Source organism: Cygnus olor, chromosome 14, assembly GCF_009769625.2.
Source record: "Cygnus olor isolate bCygOlo1 chromosome 14, bCygOlo1.pri.v2, whole genome shotgun sequence".
Taxonomy (NCBI): Eukaryota; Metazoa; Chordata; class Aves; order Anseriformes; family Anatidae; genus Cygnus; species Cygnus olor.
The window spans coordinates 9017863-9034026 of record NC_049182.1 but is presented as its reverse complement, the minus strand read 5'-3'; the positions used below and the strand labels follow the sequence as shown (position 1 = coordinate 9034026).

The following is a 16164-nucleotide window of genomic DNA, read 5'->3' as shown; positions in this document are numbered from 1 at the left end:
ATTCTTCTGGCTGCCTGGGGCTGTTTGCCACCTTTCCATCTCCTCTGTGCTTAATCACGTGGCAGTCTGAAAAAATGCCAACACACTTTTTTCTTATTCTACTGATGTTACTCTTTTATCGAAAAGAAATAAAAACGCTCCTTTGCCTCCGGCCCGCGGCAGCCACTGCTTCTCAGGGGTGCCCTGGGAGGGGGACGCTGCAGAGCCCTGCAGCAGCTCCTGCCCCCCGTGTGCCTCCCCCTCCCCACGACTCCTCTCTGTGGGGTTTGGCCCCTGCCCAGGGCCGTGGCAAGGACGTGGTGGGAGCAGGGCGAGTGCGGGCTCCTGTGTCCCCACGGGGACAAGGGGGTGGAGGTGTCCCCGTGCACTTGGCTAGCAGGGCAATAGTTCTTATCTGAGAAAGCAGGTGTTGTTTAGCAGCTTCCTAAGCCTTTTCTCCCAGAATCGCTGCTTGTAGAGAGAATTTAATTCCCTTTTGTCACCTGTGTAGGGGAGAACGAAACCATGTGCCACCTGGAGAAGTTTTCTGATGCTGCCCCCTTAGGGCACCAGGACCGGGATGAGCTGGCACCAGTAAAGCCACAGCAGTGGACGGGATCAGACGGTGATGGATGCGGGGACCTGGAGCATCAGTCTCACCCTGTCCGTGCTGGCACAGCTCTAGCCCATCCCCATGGCATCGGGCTGGTCCGTGCACCGAGCGGTGCCAGGCACTGGGGCAGCAGCACCGCAGCCAGCCACTGCCACAGATGTTCTGCATTTTGGATTTCTCCCCCTTCCAGCCTTGTTAGTACTGAAATTAAAAAGTGTTTGCGAATCGGTGGCTGTTCTCCAGGACCCTAATTAGCAAATCTCTTCATCCCCCCAGGGCTGCAATCTAATAATCAAAAAAAAAAAAAAACAACAAAAACACCAAAACCCAACAACCCCAAACAAGCCCCAAACCTTGTTTGATGGATCGGGAGTGCTACTGAAACAGTCGGGAGTGGCTCTTCCTGCTTAGTATGGTAATTAAACACTTCAATTGCAATTATTTTTGCAATTAAGTAAGTCTCTAATTGTTATCATAGGTGGCAGGGGTTTGGGTGCGTGTGTTTGCCAGTCCTTCCTCCCTGGGCTGAGTGAAGTGGGGGTGCTGTGGGGCCTGCTCCTGGCTGCTGTGCCTGCAGGAGGTGAGTCCTCTGCGTGCTGGGCTGCTTTCTGCTGGCACCCCGACATCTCCCCTGCTGGGGATGCTCCCCCCTGGCTCTCCCAAGGGGGTCACAGCTCCCCCTTCCCAGGGAGGAGCGGGGAGGGGACAAAGCCTGCTTGGCCGTCACCTTGATGCAGGTTTTTCTCTGCATGGTGCCGCCACTCTGGTGGGGCTCAGCGCTCCCTGGACCCCTCTGAGCCAGACTGGGCTGAGTGTTGGGGGGCTGCAGCCCTTCCCCGAGCCCTCCTTGCTCTCTGCAAGCCGTTTGCTTGTTGCTATCGCTAATTGCAGAGGTGCAAGTGGGAGGTGGGTGCTGGTCCGCAGGGGGATCGAGGTGGAGCATCCCCTGGGGGGCTGGGGGGCTGAGGGGCTTCGTCCCGACCTGGGACCCCTTCGAGAAAGCCTCGGGGCCCGGCCGGGAGTGGGGCCGGGCTGCCCCCGGCCGCAAGCAGGGGGAGCTCCGAGCCTGCGCTGCCGCCGGGTCCGGTCCCCGGGGCGGGGAGGGGGGGCCCCGGAGCTGCAGCACCGCCCCCGGCGGGCCGGGCCCGGGGTCCCCCGTCCCCCCCTTCCCAGCGGCTCTAGGACCAGCTGGGATCATTCGGCCGGTGCTGCCCTCCCGGTGCTGCGTGCGCCCAGCGGAGGGATGGGGATGGATGGGACGGGGGGTCCAGGGGGTGGGGAGGCTCTTCTGGCCCGAAGAAATCAACCACCTCACTTTCCCTCCGAGTTAAATAGTTTTTTATATCGCTGATTTCTGCCCAGGCTCAGTCGCAGACATCCTGACTTCGCAGTCTTAGTGTTGAGCTATCGGGGAGCGCAGAGCCCGGCTGCTCGGCGGCTCCCCGTGGTGCAGGGGGCTCTGGGACCCCTCTCCTTGTGGTGGGGCTGGGGGTGTGAAGCTGGCAGGGAGAGCGGTGACAGCCCCAACAGTGCCAAAACCTCCCCCCGAGGTGGGACACAAGTTTCCCCCCGCGAGGATGCTGTGGGTCTGGGTGTCCCGTGCTCCTGGCTGTCAGCAGCCACCACGGTGGCCCTTCTGCCACGTCACCTACCCCTCTGAGGGATGGATGTGGCCCTTAGGGCACCACGGCTGTGGCCAAAACCCCTTTTCCCCACTCTCTGCCCTCCCTGCCCGACCCTCTCCATGCCAGCCCTGCTGGGTCACGCGCTGGTTCTCAGGCACCGCTGCCTACTGGTGGGGGGCTCCATGCTGGAGGTGTCATGGCCCTGTCGGTGCAGGGAGAGGCTCTTCTGCAGCTCTTCTCGTGGCTCTTCAAACGCACCGTCCTCCCGGGAAGAAACTGTGGCAGGCAGAGGCCTCCTCGGCGGTGTTTGTGGAGGGAGCAAGTGCCACGTGCTAGTGCAGGGATCCTGCAGGGGAACAGAAGGGGGTTCAAAGGATTTGCAGGGTGCAGGTGGTTCCCTTGTTCCATTTTCCTGCTCCCCAGCCTAAGGGAGGCTGCATTAAGCACGCTGTGCGGCTGGGAGGGATGCGGCGTGGTGCTGTGAGGATGCTCTCAGCGGAGCATGGCTGTACACCAAGTGCTGCTGGTGGGGCAGGGCTCAGCAGGCTCACGTTGCCCAGGTCACATCATCTGACGTCCTGCTGAGAAGCAGAGCTTTGCTTTGTGGCTTTCTCTGCCTGCTCTTCCCTTCTGCGTGGGCCAGCCGGCAGCGGCTGGATTGTCACCTCTGCAAATAACTGGGTCAAAGTGACCCTGAAGGTGTCCTGGTGTGAGCGGTGCTCTGCTCCTGGGTGCTGCCTCCCCCTGACTTTGCAGGTGGGTGCTGTGGGGTTTCACATGGCTCCTGCTGGGGACCCTTTCCGATGGGTCCCCAACACGGGGTGACATTTCCTGTCTCCACCCCCGTGTCACAGAGAGGAAATCTGTGGCCACACCAGGACCTCAGATCTGCAAACCTCTCCCTAGATTGACATTGCTTCACTCTGCTGATTGGGCTGGTGATGTCGTGAGGGAAGCTGGTGTTTTGCCTCTGCCTCATGGAAAGTGAACGTCGTTCGGAAGGTGTGTGTGGCACGGAGGGAAGGCATGAAGCAGTAAAACAGGAATTGGTTTCCCCTCTGCCCCCGGTGGCTCAGGGCTCACACTGCTCCCTGCCTTGGGCAGGGGCTGGGGACAGCGGTGATGTGACTCCGGGGAGCTGTGACCTGCTGCTGAGCCGTGCTGGCACCCCCATGTCACACCCAGGGACCCCCACCCCAGTGGGGAGCCATGCACGGGGCCATCAGCATGACCTTGGCTCGGGTCAGTAGTTCTCGGCGCGCAGCAGAGACGTGCTCACCCAGCCTGCAGCATGCAGGTGACTTATTTTTTGCCCCCAGGGCAAGGTCAATACAGGAGAACCCATGTTATCAGCACGCAGTGTTTGAGGGAGAGTGTGAAGGTCGGGGTGTCCTTGCCTGGTCCTTCCCGAGAAGGGCTGCACCGAGTGGCTCTGGGGAGCTCGGAGGCATCCCCACGTGTGGTGGCGAATGACCACGTCCAGCTTGGTGCTGCTGGGGAAAGTGGCAATGCCTGGCATCAGCTCCCCGCCTCGGGTGCCTGGTGAGAGTCCCTGCAAAAGCTGCCTGTGATTCGTGTGGTGCTGGTGTAGGCTTGCATGAAAATGAAGCGTGCTGGAAGCCTGCAGCCTGAGCGCAGCTGCCTCTGCGGCACACGGAGGCAGCTCCCCGGCAGCCTGCAGGGACGAGGGGAGCTGGCATCCCGAGGTCATTACAGAATGGCTCTGTGCCCCCACACCTCCAGGGAAGCTGGGGGATGAGGAGGGGACAGCTCTGGCCACCTCCCCTGGGCTTGGGAGCAAATGCTGCTGGAGGTCACAGGAGTGACGCTGCGCCTCTGGTGGCCCCCCCTCTCTGCCCCACATGCCGTCAGGATGGGATGGCTGATCCTGGGAGAACGCAGCGGGTGCCCCTTCCAGGACCCCCAGCCCCATACTCACCCTGTAGCCCTTGCCTCTGCCGTCGAGTCTCTCCCTGAGGACAGTCCAGCTTTGTCCTTTCAGCCTTGCAGGATGCTGGAGGAGGGCAGCCAGGAGCAGAGGCTGGGAGACGTGTGTCTGAGGGCAGCAGGCTGGCTGAGACTCACGGCAAGGCTTTGGCACTGGAAAGGTTGAAATTGCACGTGAAGACATAAAGAACAGAGGGAGAACAGATGGGTCGGTGCCAGCCTGGATGAGCCTGCGGGCTCCTGGCTTTGCTATGCGTCCGCCAGGCGCTGCCTGCCTGGGATCTGTCCTGCTCTGCCCCTGGAAATGGCAGCCCGGGGCAGGATGTGGTGGCTGGGGCAGGTCCTTTTCCATGGAACTGGCTCCTCTGCTTTCCTTTACTGGGTTTACGTGAGTTCCTTCCCTGGTCAATGCACGGTGGGAAGCAGCTGTGTTCCCTCACAGCCCTGCATGCTCCCTCCCACCTGGTCCTGACCCACAGAAACCTCTGCACCGCAGTGGCTGCGGTGTGCCTGGGGCCTCTCGTTTTCCAGGGAAGCGATGGGGCTGGCCCCCGTCCCTGTTCCTGACACCCCTGAGACCGCCTGCGTTTCTCCAGGATTCCCACTATTGTTCTCTGGTCTCTTCTTTGTGCCTCATAACAGGAAAGAAGTTTGTTACGAAGGGCAGGATTTCAAAATCCTCTGCCCTGAATAACCACATGTGGCTGTTCTGATCTCTGCTCTCATTTGGAGAGGCTTATGGGGCTGTGAAATGATTCATGTTGGCCTTTTCTCTTAATGTCTCTAGAGGAGAGGAGCCAGTTCAGGGTGAAATTGGCTGGTCAGGGAGCTCCTGAGGCCACTGGGAAGCCCTGGTGGACCCCGGCCGCCTGCCAGCAGCAGGACGAGCACCCGGTGTTGGTGGTGCTGGCTTTGGGGGAATGGGCTGGAGGGCCCCACGCAGCCCTTGGTGCATCACTTCCAGGCAGATGAGTAAAAGCAATAGAGAAAGTAAAAGCAGTAACCGATCATTCAGCCCTTGAGCTACCTTTTATCTGATCGTGAGCAGAAACCACAGCAGTGATGCTGGGTAGTATGGAAAAGAGCTTTCTGGATTTAGAAAGGTCAAGAAACACCCCTGTGCTTGGGTCTTCCCCCCTCCCTTTGCCGCAGTGCCTGGGTCTTGCTTGTGAGCACCGCTGCAGCACTGGCTGCTACTCACCCACTTCCCTCGAAGTCCTGCTCCCGTGGGAGCAAGCCCAGATGGGAAAGAGATCTCCTTGTCCCGCTGGAAGGGGACAGGAGCTGCTCTTTCTCATGGGTCTCGTTCAGATCTACTTGAGTGTTAGGAAAGGGCGCAATCTGCACCGCTGAGCAAGTCGCGGGGCCTGATCCAGCCCTCGCTGGGGCTGCCCTGACCCTGTCTGGGCTGCTGGAGGTGTCTTCAGGTGTCCCCTTGGGTTTCTGGCCATGACTTCTGAGCAGGAACCAGCTGGTGTTTTGCATTGCAAGAGATGCTCAGTTAATAGCTAAAACCCCAGCTGGTGCTGTGCAGGAGCAGTGCAGGTCTCCTTCCACCATTACCTGCTCTCAGCGCAGTGGTGCTGGCTGGCCTCGCTGCTCAGCACCACATCTGCCGACCTCCGAGGTGCTCCTGCACTTGGTGGGATGGGGTCCTGGCGGGATGAACCCCCTGGGTGGTTGTTCCTCTTGCTAATTGCTTTCCCTGCCACTCTTCTGTCTCTCTGTGGCTTACCAAGGTCCTCCTCTCGCAGAGCCCCAGTGCACGAGATCTCAGTTTGGGGAGCTGCGCTTTTGTTTGTGTAAACAGCACAGCCCTTTTGGTATGTCTGCAGAAACACCGCTACCATGCCAGGTGCATGTTTTGATATACACCTGCAACTGTGTTTGCTAAATATTGTCCCCCTCCATTCGTTATTATTGACTTGGAAAGTGAAGAAGAGTTGCAGTTTGCATTTGTTCCGGCTCCTCCATCCCGCTGTGTCTCCTGGGGCAGCCTCCCCTACCCCCAGCCACCCTTCCACCTCGGGTCAAGCCAAGTCTGGGCATGCAGGGGAAGCGTGATGGGGGATGAGCCTCTCGGGTGGCTCTGTCCTCTGCCTCACCTCCTCATGTTCTCCTTCCCATGGTTTCAGAGCCTGTTTTGGGGACGGAACCAAGGGCACGTGCACGAGCACAGCTTCTCTGCGGGCACGTTGAGGACAGGGAGTGAAAGGACAGCTTATCTGCAGGATGGAAAGTTTCTGGGCTATCGGGGAATTATCAGGTGCTGCCTAGAGGTTAGATTAAAGCCTGGGAGCAGCAGCTTGCATGGCAGCAGACTGCACGTGTCTCTGCTCTCCTTATGCTCAGGGGGGCGAAGGAGGTGTGGGCTGACCCCTTGGGGATGTGGGCACCCAGGCAGCGGATGGGTGCCACGGAGCACACCCACATCGCGCCCGTCTATCTCCCTGACTGCACCCTGCGAGGATGTGCCCCAGGGTTGGGCTCGCGGTGGTGCTGGGGGAATTTTTTGGCTTCAGTTTTGGGTGGTTGTTTGTATTCTTAAAACCGTTGCCAACCTAATTTTGGTTATTCTTGCTTCTTTCCAGAGATGGGAATGGAACTTGCTATTGGCTGAGCTCGCTGCTGATGCTGACCCAGAGCCGCGATGCTGGGGCGCGTGTTGGAGCCGAGAGGGGAACCTGCAGAGCCCGGATGGGGACCTAGAACTCTGCTCCTGCAGGGACTCGCAGCGTGACCACAGGTGCCCTGACACTCTGCGCCCTGGGGACAACACCCCCTTGTCCCCACTGTGACAGGCAGTGACATTTCCAGAGTATCGCTGGCCGTGCCAGCCACCTGCCCCCAAAAGCAGGGCATGGCCAGCTTCTGGGAGCACCTGTAAATAACAGCTACGCCCCCGTGTTGTGTTAGCAAATTCTGATGGTAAAACTGTCCCCATTACCCACAGAAGCCAGGGATGCTTTGTGATCACAGTGGGGCCCAGCCACCTGGTGTAGCTGAACCTGTGCCGTCAGCACAGAGGGAGGCAGGGCCCCCACTGGTGCTGCTGAATTTCTGCTGGGTTGTAAAAAGCAAGGGGTGCCTGGGCAAGGACCTGCTGCTGGGGCATCCAGCTCGGTGCTTAACGGTTTGCTGGCTAAATGAAGGTCTAGACAATGAGGTGCCTACCCCTGCCCTCCTCCCAGGGACAGACTGAGCACCAGGGTGCTGCAGGTGAGAAGGCTCTTACCTCTGGAGGGCTCCGTCATCCAGCAAGGTCCCCTTCCCGTTCCTCATCTCCAGCTTCAGGCTTTTCCCCTCCTGCTTGTCGGGGCCCTGCCTGCAGTTCCTGCCCCTGGGCCGCCCCTTCTGGAGGGGTGGCAGGCGGGAGCTCCTGGGCCCCCCCGTCCTCCAGCAGTGCAGCAAGTGCTGGTAGGCCACCCGAAAATCCCTGTTGAGCGTGCCATAGAGGATGGGGTTCAGTGCTGAGTTGGCGTAGCCCAGCCAGAGGACGATGGACATGGGCGCTCCTTTGACACTGCTGTCCCCCCGCACCCCTCGGTACGTGAACACTGTGAAATAGGGGAACCAGCACACCACGAAGGCACCCAGCACCACCGCCAACGTCACGGTGGCTTTGTGCTCCTTCACCATGGGTGGCATGGGGCTGTTGCTGCTGCAGCACCACGTGTGGTTAATCCTCTTGGCTTGCTCCCTCGCTATCTTGAATATCCGGTAGTAGGTGACGCACATGATGACCAGGGGGATGTAGAAGGTGAGCAGGGCGTCCACCAGCCCGTAGATAGAGTTAACCTCCAGATTGCACTCCTTGGTGCAGTTGGGGGTGGTGTTCTGCACTGCCGTCCCGTTGGTGTTCCAGCCCAGGTGGATGGGTAGGAAGGAGACCATCAAGGAAACCGTCCAAATAATGACCAAACCCACAGCCACCCGGAAGGGGGTGACCACCTGCCTGTAGCGCAGCGGGGTGGTGACAGCGAAGTAGCGGTCCAGGCTGATCATGAAGAGGTTGAGGATGGAGGCTGTGCACAGCATGACGTCCAGGCTGGAGTAGATGTTGCACAGGGTGCTGCCGAAGGGCCACTCGCTGGTGAGCTCGTAGAAGGCGGAGAAGGGCAGCACCAGGAGGGCCAGCAGCAGGTCGGTGATGGCCAAGGAGACGATGATGCAGTTGGTCAGGCTGCGGAGCCGGCGGTCGAGGGTGACGGCCAGGCAGACGATGATGTTGCCGCAGAGGGTGAACACGATGAGGATGGTGAGGAAGGAGCCGACCAGCAGCTGCAGGGTGAAGTTCATGGGTTTTGTAGGGCTTGTGACGTTGTTACACGGATCCATGGTGCAATCGCATGGATGGAGCGGTCCTGCTCTCACCGGCTCTGCGGGTGCTTGGAGTGAGCCTCTACCAGGCAGCCCTAGAGCCCTTTTGCAAACCAATTTTGGGCCTGCAGTGACTTGGAGAACACTGCAGTCATCTTCACATGTTCAGCCTTGTCTGCTGGGAGTGTCATGGTCTAGGAAAGCTATGGCCCTGCAACTTGCTGGTGTGAACTGGCTCATCTGGTGCTGGAGCTGATCCCCTGCAGCAGCTACTGGTGGATCTCAGCTGTTCCCTTCACCTCTCCTCGGTGAGGTTGGGTCCCACGGGGTCTCACACCTGCCTCATTGTGTGCTTGGACTGGAGACGGTGGCTGGTGGTGCTCTGCAGGGACAGAGCTTCACTGCTTCTTGAGGACAACCTGCAAAGAAAGCACCAAGTAAGGGCAATGGTCCCTTGAGCTGCCCATCACCAGCCCCTCCAGAACTGGGGCATCTGTGCCTCCCTGGGTGCTCCAGCACATTTAGACCCAAACCAGGGAGTCCCTCGGCAGCTGGGGACACCGGTCCCTGCCCAGCCCCGGGGTACCCACGTCGTGTAGCGATGGTGAGCAAAGTGCAGGGGTTTCAGAGGAAATGAGTGCTTACAGGCTGGTGATAAAAAGGGGGCCAGGAAGAAAAGAGGAAAGAGTTTTCCTGAGAAAGCAGTGCGCTTCAATTATGCAACCTGGTAAAATTAGTCATTGCTGCATGATTTATGAGTCTTCACACCTGATCTGTGCCCGTAAATGGGCTTTGAACAGTCCCGTGCCTCGTGTTGGTCCCTGCTGTCACCAGCCACGCTGGCTCAAGCAGCCAGGAGCACAGATCCCTGCTCTGCTCCATTTGGGGTCCCAGCGGGAGCAGGGAGCCCCTCTGAGTGATCCAACACCCTTGCAGGAGCTGGCTGGGGGGGCTCTGCCAGCTCCATCGGCTGCCCCTGATGGCGGCTGAAACAGCCAAGGGCTTCAGGGAGTGCCTGCATGAAGCTGCTCCTGCTGTGGGGCAGGGGTTCAGAGTGGGGAGCAGCCCTCGCAGACTTGCATTTTATGATTACTTTCTGCCTGGATATAAATAACAAAAAGCTATTTTTTTTTCCAAAGGCAGAAACCACACAAACCTCTAACCTGCACAAGGGCTTTCAGCAACCCGTTAGGGTGCTCTCCAGGACCTTGTCGCTCTAGGTTCACAGGGCTCCCAGCTCTTGGCTGATGGCAAGCAGCGAGTGTGTCGGGAAGGGGCTCAGAGGAAAAACCGAAACACTGCAGGGATGAGCAAGAGGGGCTGGGAGCAGGCTGGGGAGGAAGGGGCTGGTTCTCTGCAGGGTGCAGAGATGGGGCAAAGTGAAGAAACTCCAGGAGAGAAGAAGGTCCTGGGAGAGGCCACAGGTGAGATTATAACACACTCACTTGTCAAGAAAAAGATAATGGCATGGAGTGGGCTGGGCTGCTCTTCAATTGATGTGTGCCTTTGACTCAAGGTTAAAGGCAAGCGAGCCAAGGCAGGGAGCATCTGGGAGTGAGTGCCAGGGTAAATAAGTGCTGATTGCTGGGAGCCACGTGGGAATCGGAGGTGACATCCGCAGCCCTGCTGCTCCGAAGGGAATTGGGAGTGAGTGTGAAGTGATGAACCGGCCCGTGGGATGCCTCCTGCTGCGTGGAGCAAGCCCGTTGCCAGACAGGGGGTCCCAGGAATTTGGGTGCTGGGGGGGAAGCCCACTGGGAGCTGGATGCGGTGCTTTCAGCCGTGGTGGCGGCGTGTAGAGCGTTTCCTCGCCTCTTGCTGCAGCACGGGCTCTCTCCGCAGAAAGCTCTTTGTTCGTGCACAAAGGGAGCGGGGAAGGAGCTGAGCGCTGCCGGCTTGCTGACGGCAGCCAGGAGAACAGGTTGTTCGCAGAGAAGGGTATTTCCAAGTGAAAAGGATGTTTTTTCATTACTCCTAACGCACTGGAAATGGCAGGATAAATTATAGGGGGAGTAGCAGGCTTAGAAAATGCTGTGGGTGGATTACTGCCTCCTACGTGGCTGCTCCACCGCACACCAACAGCCCACTCCTGCTGCTGGCTCACAGGGGCCCAGCTGGGGCTGTGCTGGTGGCTCAGCACCCACCGTGGGGCAAGGGCTCTGCTGCTTGCCCGGTGGCCGGGGTCATCCCGGCTGTGGGCCAGGGAACCTGGTTTTGCTGCCCGAGACCCTCACGTCATGGTCTGCTCCTTCACCCGTGTTTCAAATTCCCCTGTGCAGGCAGCTCTGCTGATCCTGCAGACCGGGTCAGGGACAGTTTTGTTTTTTATTGCTTCTCTGATTAGCTCGGGGTGAGAAGCAGGCACTTTATTTTTCTTGGGCAGGGAGTAGGAACTGTTTCCGAGTGTGATATGGAGCTGCTGAGCCATGGGGGGTGGAGCATCCCATTCCTGCGGAGCTGCCAGAAGCCTTTGCTCCTCCACGGGCTGGGACAGGACTCATGGGGCGGATGCAGGATGCAGCACCTTGGGCTGGGTCCTGGCACGGTGCTCGAAAGGCAAAACCTGAGCTGGGGAGGAGGGTGGAAGACCTGCACAGCTCCTGGGGAGAAGTGCCCAGCTCGGGGTGCTCTCCTGCAGCACCGTCCCACTGCCACTCTGTCTGCTCGGCTTCATCTAACACGCGGGTCCTTAGTTCCTGTTGTATTTCAGCAGGGTGAATTTATGTCCTCCCCGATGTACGCCCAGAGCGGCTGTTTCCCATGGCAGCCCTTCTAGCAATGGGCTGCATAAATCGCACCCTGCCGGCCCTGTCTCATCGGGCAGGTTTTACACCTACTTGACTGTCCCCATTACCATGGCCTGGATGTGTTCTTGGACAAAAGTCTCCCTCCAGCCAGCGAGGGAGCAGAGTAGGGCATCGCTGCTGGTTGTCCCTGTAGTGCCTTTCCCAGCGGTGCTGGGGCTCTGATGGATGCTATCACTGCTGTGAGACCTGGCCAGGCTGCAGCCATTTTCCTACAGACATCCCGGGGATCCCTAAAAGCCTGGTGCTTCTCCTGTGCTATTTTGGCTGCTCAGAGCAGTGATTTTTACTTAGCCCCTAAGTGTATGAACTTGTGCCAGCCTGTTTTGTTTCTGTTGATCTTTGGATCCTTTGGTTCTTCTCCTGTAGCACTTCAAGTCCCCTGTCTGGTTCAAAAGTTCTCCCAAGCATCTCACTAGTGCATTTTCTTGAAGGACTTCCATTTTCTGAGCCAAGACCACTAAGGATAACCATTAAATAAATTTCATCTCTAGACTAATGTTTAAGGAACTCTATTAACAGCCTTCTCCGGAGCAGTACTGATCCTCCCGTTGCAATGTCCTACCACCTTCCCCATTAGCCAATTTAACCTTCTCACAGTTCTGGTAGTAATTCCTGTCTCCTGCCCGAAAGGTAATTTTGTGCTCTGTGGAAGCCCATGTATGACTGACCCACTGCACTTAAAATATAAATTATCTCCTCCGGGGAGGAGGCTGTGATTTTATCTATGGGAAATTCCTCTTGTACTTTCCCTTCTTCTGCTCCCCCTGCCATTCATCTCAGCATCCCTTCCTTTGGCGTTGTTTGTTCTAGCTCTTTGTGCACTTTTGCAGTGAGGCTAATGGGACAGCATCGGTAATATGTTTGCTGCTCTCCATTCATGTGGTTCTACTTCTGCCTTAAAAGGTTCATTGCAAATCTGTTAAAAGCTTAGGTTAAAAGCAGATAGATGGGCAGGAGGGAATGCTTGGCGAGTGCCTGGGCGTGGCAGCTTGTTCTCGGGAGTGTTTCCAGGTCCCCAGACCCAAAAAGTCCCTGCCTTCTGTGTCGGACTGCGTCCGAGCAGAGCGCTGGCACAAGTCACTTAGGAGCAAAGCAAATTCCCTGGCCCCACAGAGCTCACAGCAAGGCGTCATGGCTTTTTCCAGAATGGTGCTCAAGTGTTTAATCAAGAGATTAAACATCTGGGTATACTGAGAGGCGCTTCTGGCAGGGCTGCGTGGCAGGGCGGGGGGGATTTCTGCTGGGTTAAAGAGGATGTTTGAGGTTTGGTGGTGGGGAGCAGGCAGGGCTGGGAGCTGCCAAAGGGCTGTTCCCACCCTGTGCTGGAGCCGTGAGCCTGTCTCACAAATGGAGGAGACCCAAATTCCCCAGAAGTGGGGCTCGAAGGCGAGGTGATGGTGCCGCGGAAGCCAGCTTGCCCTGCTGTCTGTGGGGGCTCACTGAGGGTGTGGGGGTTGTTTCTGGTTTATGTCTGAGCACCCTTTTGGAAGGGCTGTGCTCCTCCCAACGCCCACACCTGTGGTTTTGCCCCTGGAACATCCCTGGCCCCCTTATTTCCATCTCCCCCTGCCCTCCGTGCGCCCACGCTCTGATAGGCACACGCCGGCAGTCACAGCCTCGGCTTTGGCTGGGCCCCTTTGCAGCCCCTCTGCACCCCTGGGGCTGGGGGGCACACACGGGGGTCCCACCTGGCAGCACCCCCAGCACTTTTATCCCTGCTCCTCAGTTCCCTCTGCTGCCTGTTGCTCTCTCTGCCCCGTCCCAGCCTGAAACCTGACCGATGCACAGCAGCACTTGCTGCCTACGGTGTGAGCAGAGGGGCTGGGGAGACAGGACACGATCCCCCTCCCCACCACAGTTGCCAGCCCTCTGTCCTGCTCCCCTGCAGGGCAGGGGCTCTGTGGGTGAGGGTGTTCGGGCCCTCTGAATGTAGAAAGCACCAAGGGTTATGCGGAAATGGGCAGAGAGCAGGCAGCACTTGAAGTTTGCTCTGTGGTGACTGCAGGACAGGGGTGAAACTGAAAACAAGGGTGCCAGGCTCCTGGACATGCTTCTAGCTGCACAAGTCACGGCAGAGATCCCACATCCAGCTTGCTGCCCTGAACCCATGGCTGGGTTGGGGTCCCGGGGACAACCCCCCACTCCTGTGCCTGTGAACCAGTCTTAACCAGCACTTAAGACTGGCTTAAGTGCAAGAAGTTGGTTTAGGAGCAAACCTCGTGGGGAGGCTGCTGGGGCAAGATGCTTCGCTCCTGCAGGTGCTGAGGCAGGGCAGAGCACTGCCTCTGCACCCTGGGAATGCTGCACCCACGACCCCTCTCTAGCCCCGATAGTTTTCGTTTTGTTGGTTCCCACCAGCAAAAGTCCCCAAACTGCCCTCTGCTCGGGGCAGTGTGAGGGGACAGCACGAAGGTGAGGAGTGACACCGCCCTCACGCTCTGAGCCAAGCGGCCCCACATGGGGTGCCCGGCACACCCCGACCCACCGACCCCTCCGAGTTCTCACCTAGAAAGCCATTCACCAGCATAACAACCAAGAGGAAAAAGAAGCAGGCAAAGCTTTACCTGGGAACAGTGCTGGTTTCCCGCAGCCCCTGGAGCAGGTGGGAGCCCCAAGTTTCCCCCGGTGTGCGTGGCTCAGTTTGTGCAGGGAGCAGCGCGTGTGCGAGCCGGGGCTGCCTGCTGCCCTCCCTCCTCCTCCTCGCCTACCAATATCTAGGCAGCGCGCTGACTGCAACATGAGTCAGATCACAAGGGGGTGGGATCAGAGCCTTGAACTCAGACGTCAAGGTTATCATCCGGCAAAATTTGAAATGCTGAAAGGAGCCGTGCTCTGGGCATGCGGCGTGCGGGGGCTCCCCTGAGCCGTGCCAGGCGCAGTGAGGGGCTGGGTGCCCACTGACGCCCCTCGAGCTGCCCCGTGCTGCAGGCAGGAGCTTGCTTGTTGCTGGAGGTCTGATGTCGTGGGTCTTGGTGCAGAACTGTTTTTGCATTTGGTGTGAGCCCCCAGACGCATACCAGCCTGAAGCTTGGGCATCTGAGGTGCTTCAGAGGCTGCAGGGCTCTCTGGCTGAGGGGTGTCAGAGATGCCAAGGCTCTCTGGTTGCATGGGGAAGAGAGAAGGAAAAAGGGGCAGAAATCTGCAGACTTACTCAAGGCAGCATGAGGAGCCCATGTTGCCATGCCAGTGCCTGACAGAGGCTCCAAGAGTGTGGCCAGCAGCAGGGATGCTCCCAGCTGGGTGCTGCCCTTGGGGCTGCACCAAACTGGCAGAAACTGTCCCCTGCATGTGCCACCTGGGGGGCAGCGGGGGGCATGCCAAGTGACAAACAGGCAGTGGCAGCCTTTCCTGCTTCTCATATCTTTCTTTTATGGGTTTCAAAGCCTTGTGTAAATATTAACTGCTGGGACAGCTGTGCAAGGAGCTACTTCCCCTTTCAGCTCTTCCCCTAGGGCTGGGCTAGCAGCAGAGCTCTCTGGCCAAGCCTGGCCATCCCGATGGCTCCATGTGGCTGGGGAGAACAATGCCGACCACTTCCGTGCACCCCGGCAAATAGCCGGGGACTGATGTGTCTCACTGTGGGCAGGATGAGGCCCTGGGCTCCCCAAGCTGTATGGAGTTGGATCCGGCTCCTCCACCAGCCAGGCTGCAATGCCCCAGTGCCAAAAACGTCCCTGCCTCAACCCCAGCCGAAGAGGGACACCGGCAGCCCTGGTGCTCACAGCAAAATGCCTCTGATATGTTTATCTCTGCAGTCCCAAGCACAGATCTATCTTTAATAAGCTGGTGGTCTGCTGGAGCCCAGAGTTTTCCTGATGAGCGCCAGCGCTGTAGTTCAGCAGGGACGCAGAGCGGCTGCTGCATGATGCGGAGAGAACCCTCCTGCAAAACAAGATTGAAATCCGCTGAGGAATGCTCCTCAGCCGAAGTCGCTAGGGTATTGACTTCTTCTGTTCTTTGGCTGTGCTCTAGGAGGGATTTTTTTTGGTCTGGAAGTCTCAGGCTGTGAAGTGCCTTGTGGGAATAAAGGGCTCTGGCTATTGGGTCAGGACCCCCCAGCTCCCTCACCCTGATCCCTCCCAGTGCAAAGTCCCTGCTGCCTGGGGAGCAGGAAAGCCACACCAACTGGGAGCTGGGTGTGCACCATCTTCCCTCGGGGAGCCGGGAGGATCCAAACCCTCCTGAAGCTCCGTCAGCCCCACGGGCTGCAGCAGGAGGCTGTGTGCAGGATGCTGGCGGGGCCGTCTGAGCCCGTGGCTGAGCCCCCACTGCTGTGCTGCTGGTGGCACCGGGGCTTGCCAAGAGCACGCAGACGTTGGAGAAACTCATGGACTGGGACTGAGAGCCCCAAATGGGCTGTGCAGAGCTGTGGCGTGAGTAATGGGTCAGGAAATGAAGAGGTTTTCTGGCACCCCCGCGCATGTTTAAATAGTTTATTAAATGTGACTGCAATGCTTGGAGCTGGGACGCTGGGAAAGTATAAGAGAAGCCAGGGAAAGTCTGGGACTCCTGGAACAGGGATGCAAGATTTGGCAAATGGGAGCTCCTAGAAAGCCTCGGGTGGAGGAGGTGTGCCTGGAGGGAGGCGGCAGATGTGGGAGACCACCGTAGCAGGTCAGCTCGATAGGGGCTGGGGGAGTCCCAGTGGGGTCCAGACACTGCTGGGAGACCCTGCTCTTGGGGAGGTGGGACTTGTGCTGAGCTGTTTCCTAACCGAAATCTGTAGAAAGAGCCTGACCCAGACGCAGAGAGCTGCTCTCCGTGGGTGGATGGGACAGGGCAGTAGTCCACTCAGATCATCAGAACATGCAGTGAAACTTAAAAGTCAGGGATTTCCCAGATGTACTAAAGTGGGTTTTGTTAATTAGTTTTT

The 16164-nt window shown here is 58.4% G+C and overlaps 1 protein-coding gene across 1 annotated transcript; it reads right to left on the bottom strand.

Annotated features, from left to right (window-relative positions):
• Positions 1-1913: 1913 nt before the first annotated feature.
• HRH2 (histamine receptor H2) lies at positions 1914-14361 on the bottom strand. Its single transcript, XM_040573677.1, has 4 exons — positions 13856-14361; positions 7400-8903; positions 4157-4317; positions 1914-2563 (listed from the first exon to the last, which is right to left on the bottom strand). The coding sequence occupies exons 2-3, from the start codon at positions 8500-8502 to the stop codon at positions 4299-4301; spliced, it is 1122 nt and encodes a 373-aa protein (XP_040429611.1). The 5' UTR covers positions 8503-8903; positions 13856-14361; the 3' UTR covers positions 1914-2563; positions 4157-4298.
• Positions 14362-16164: the final 1803 nt, after the last annotated feature.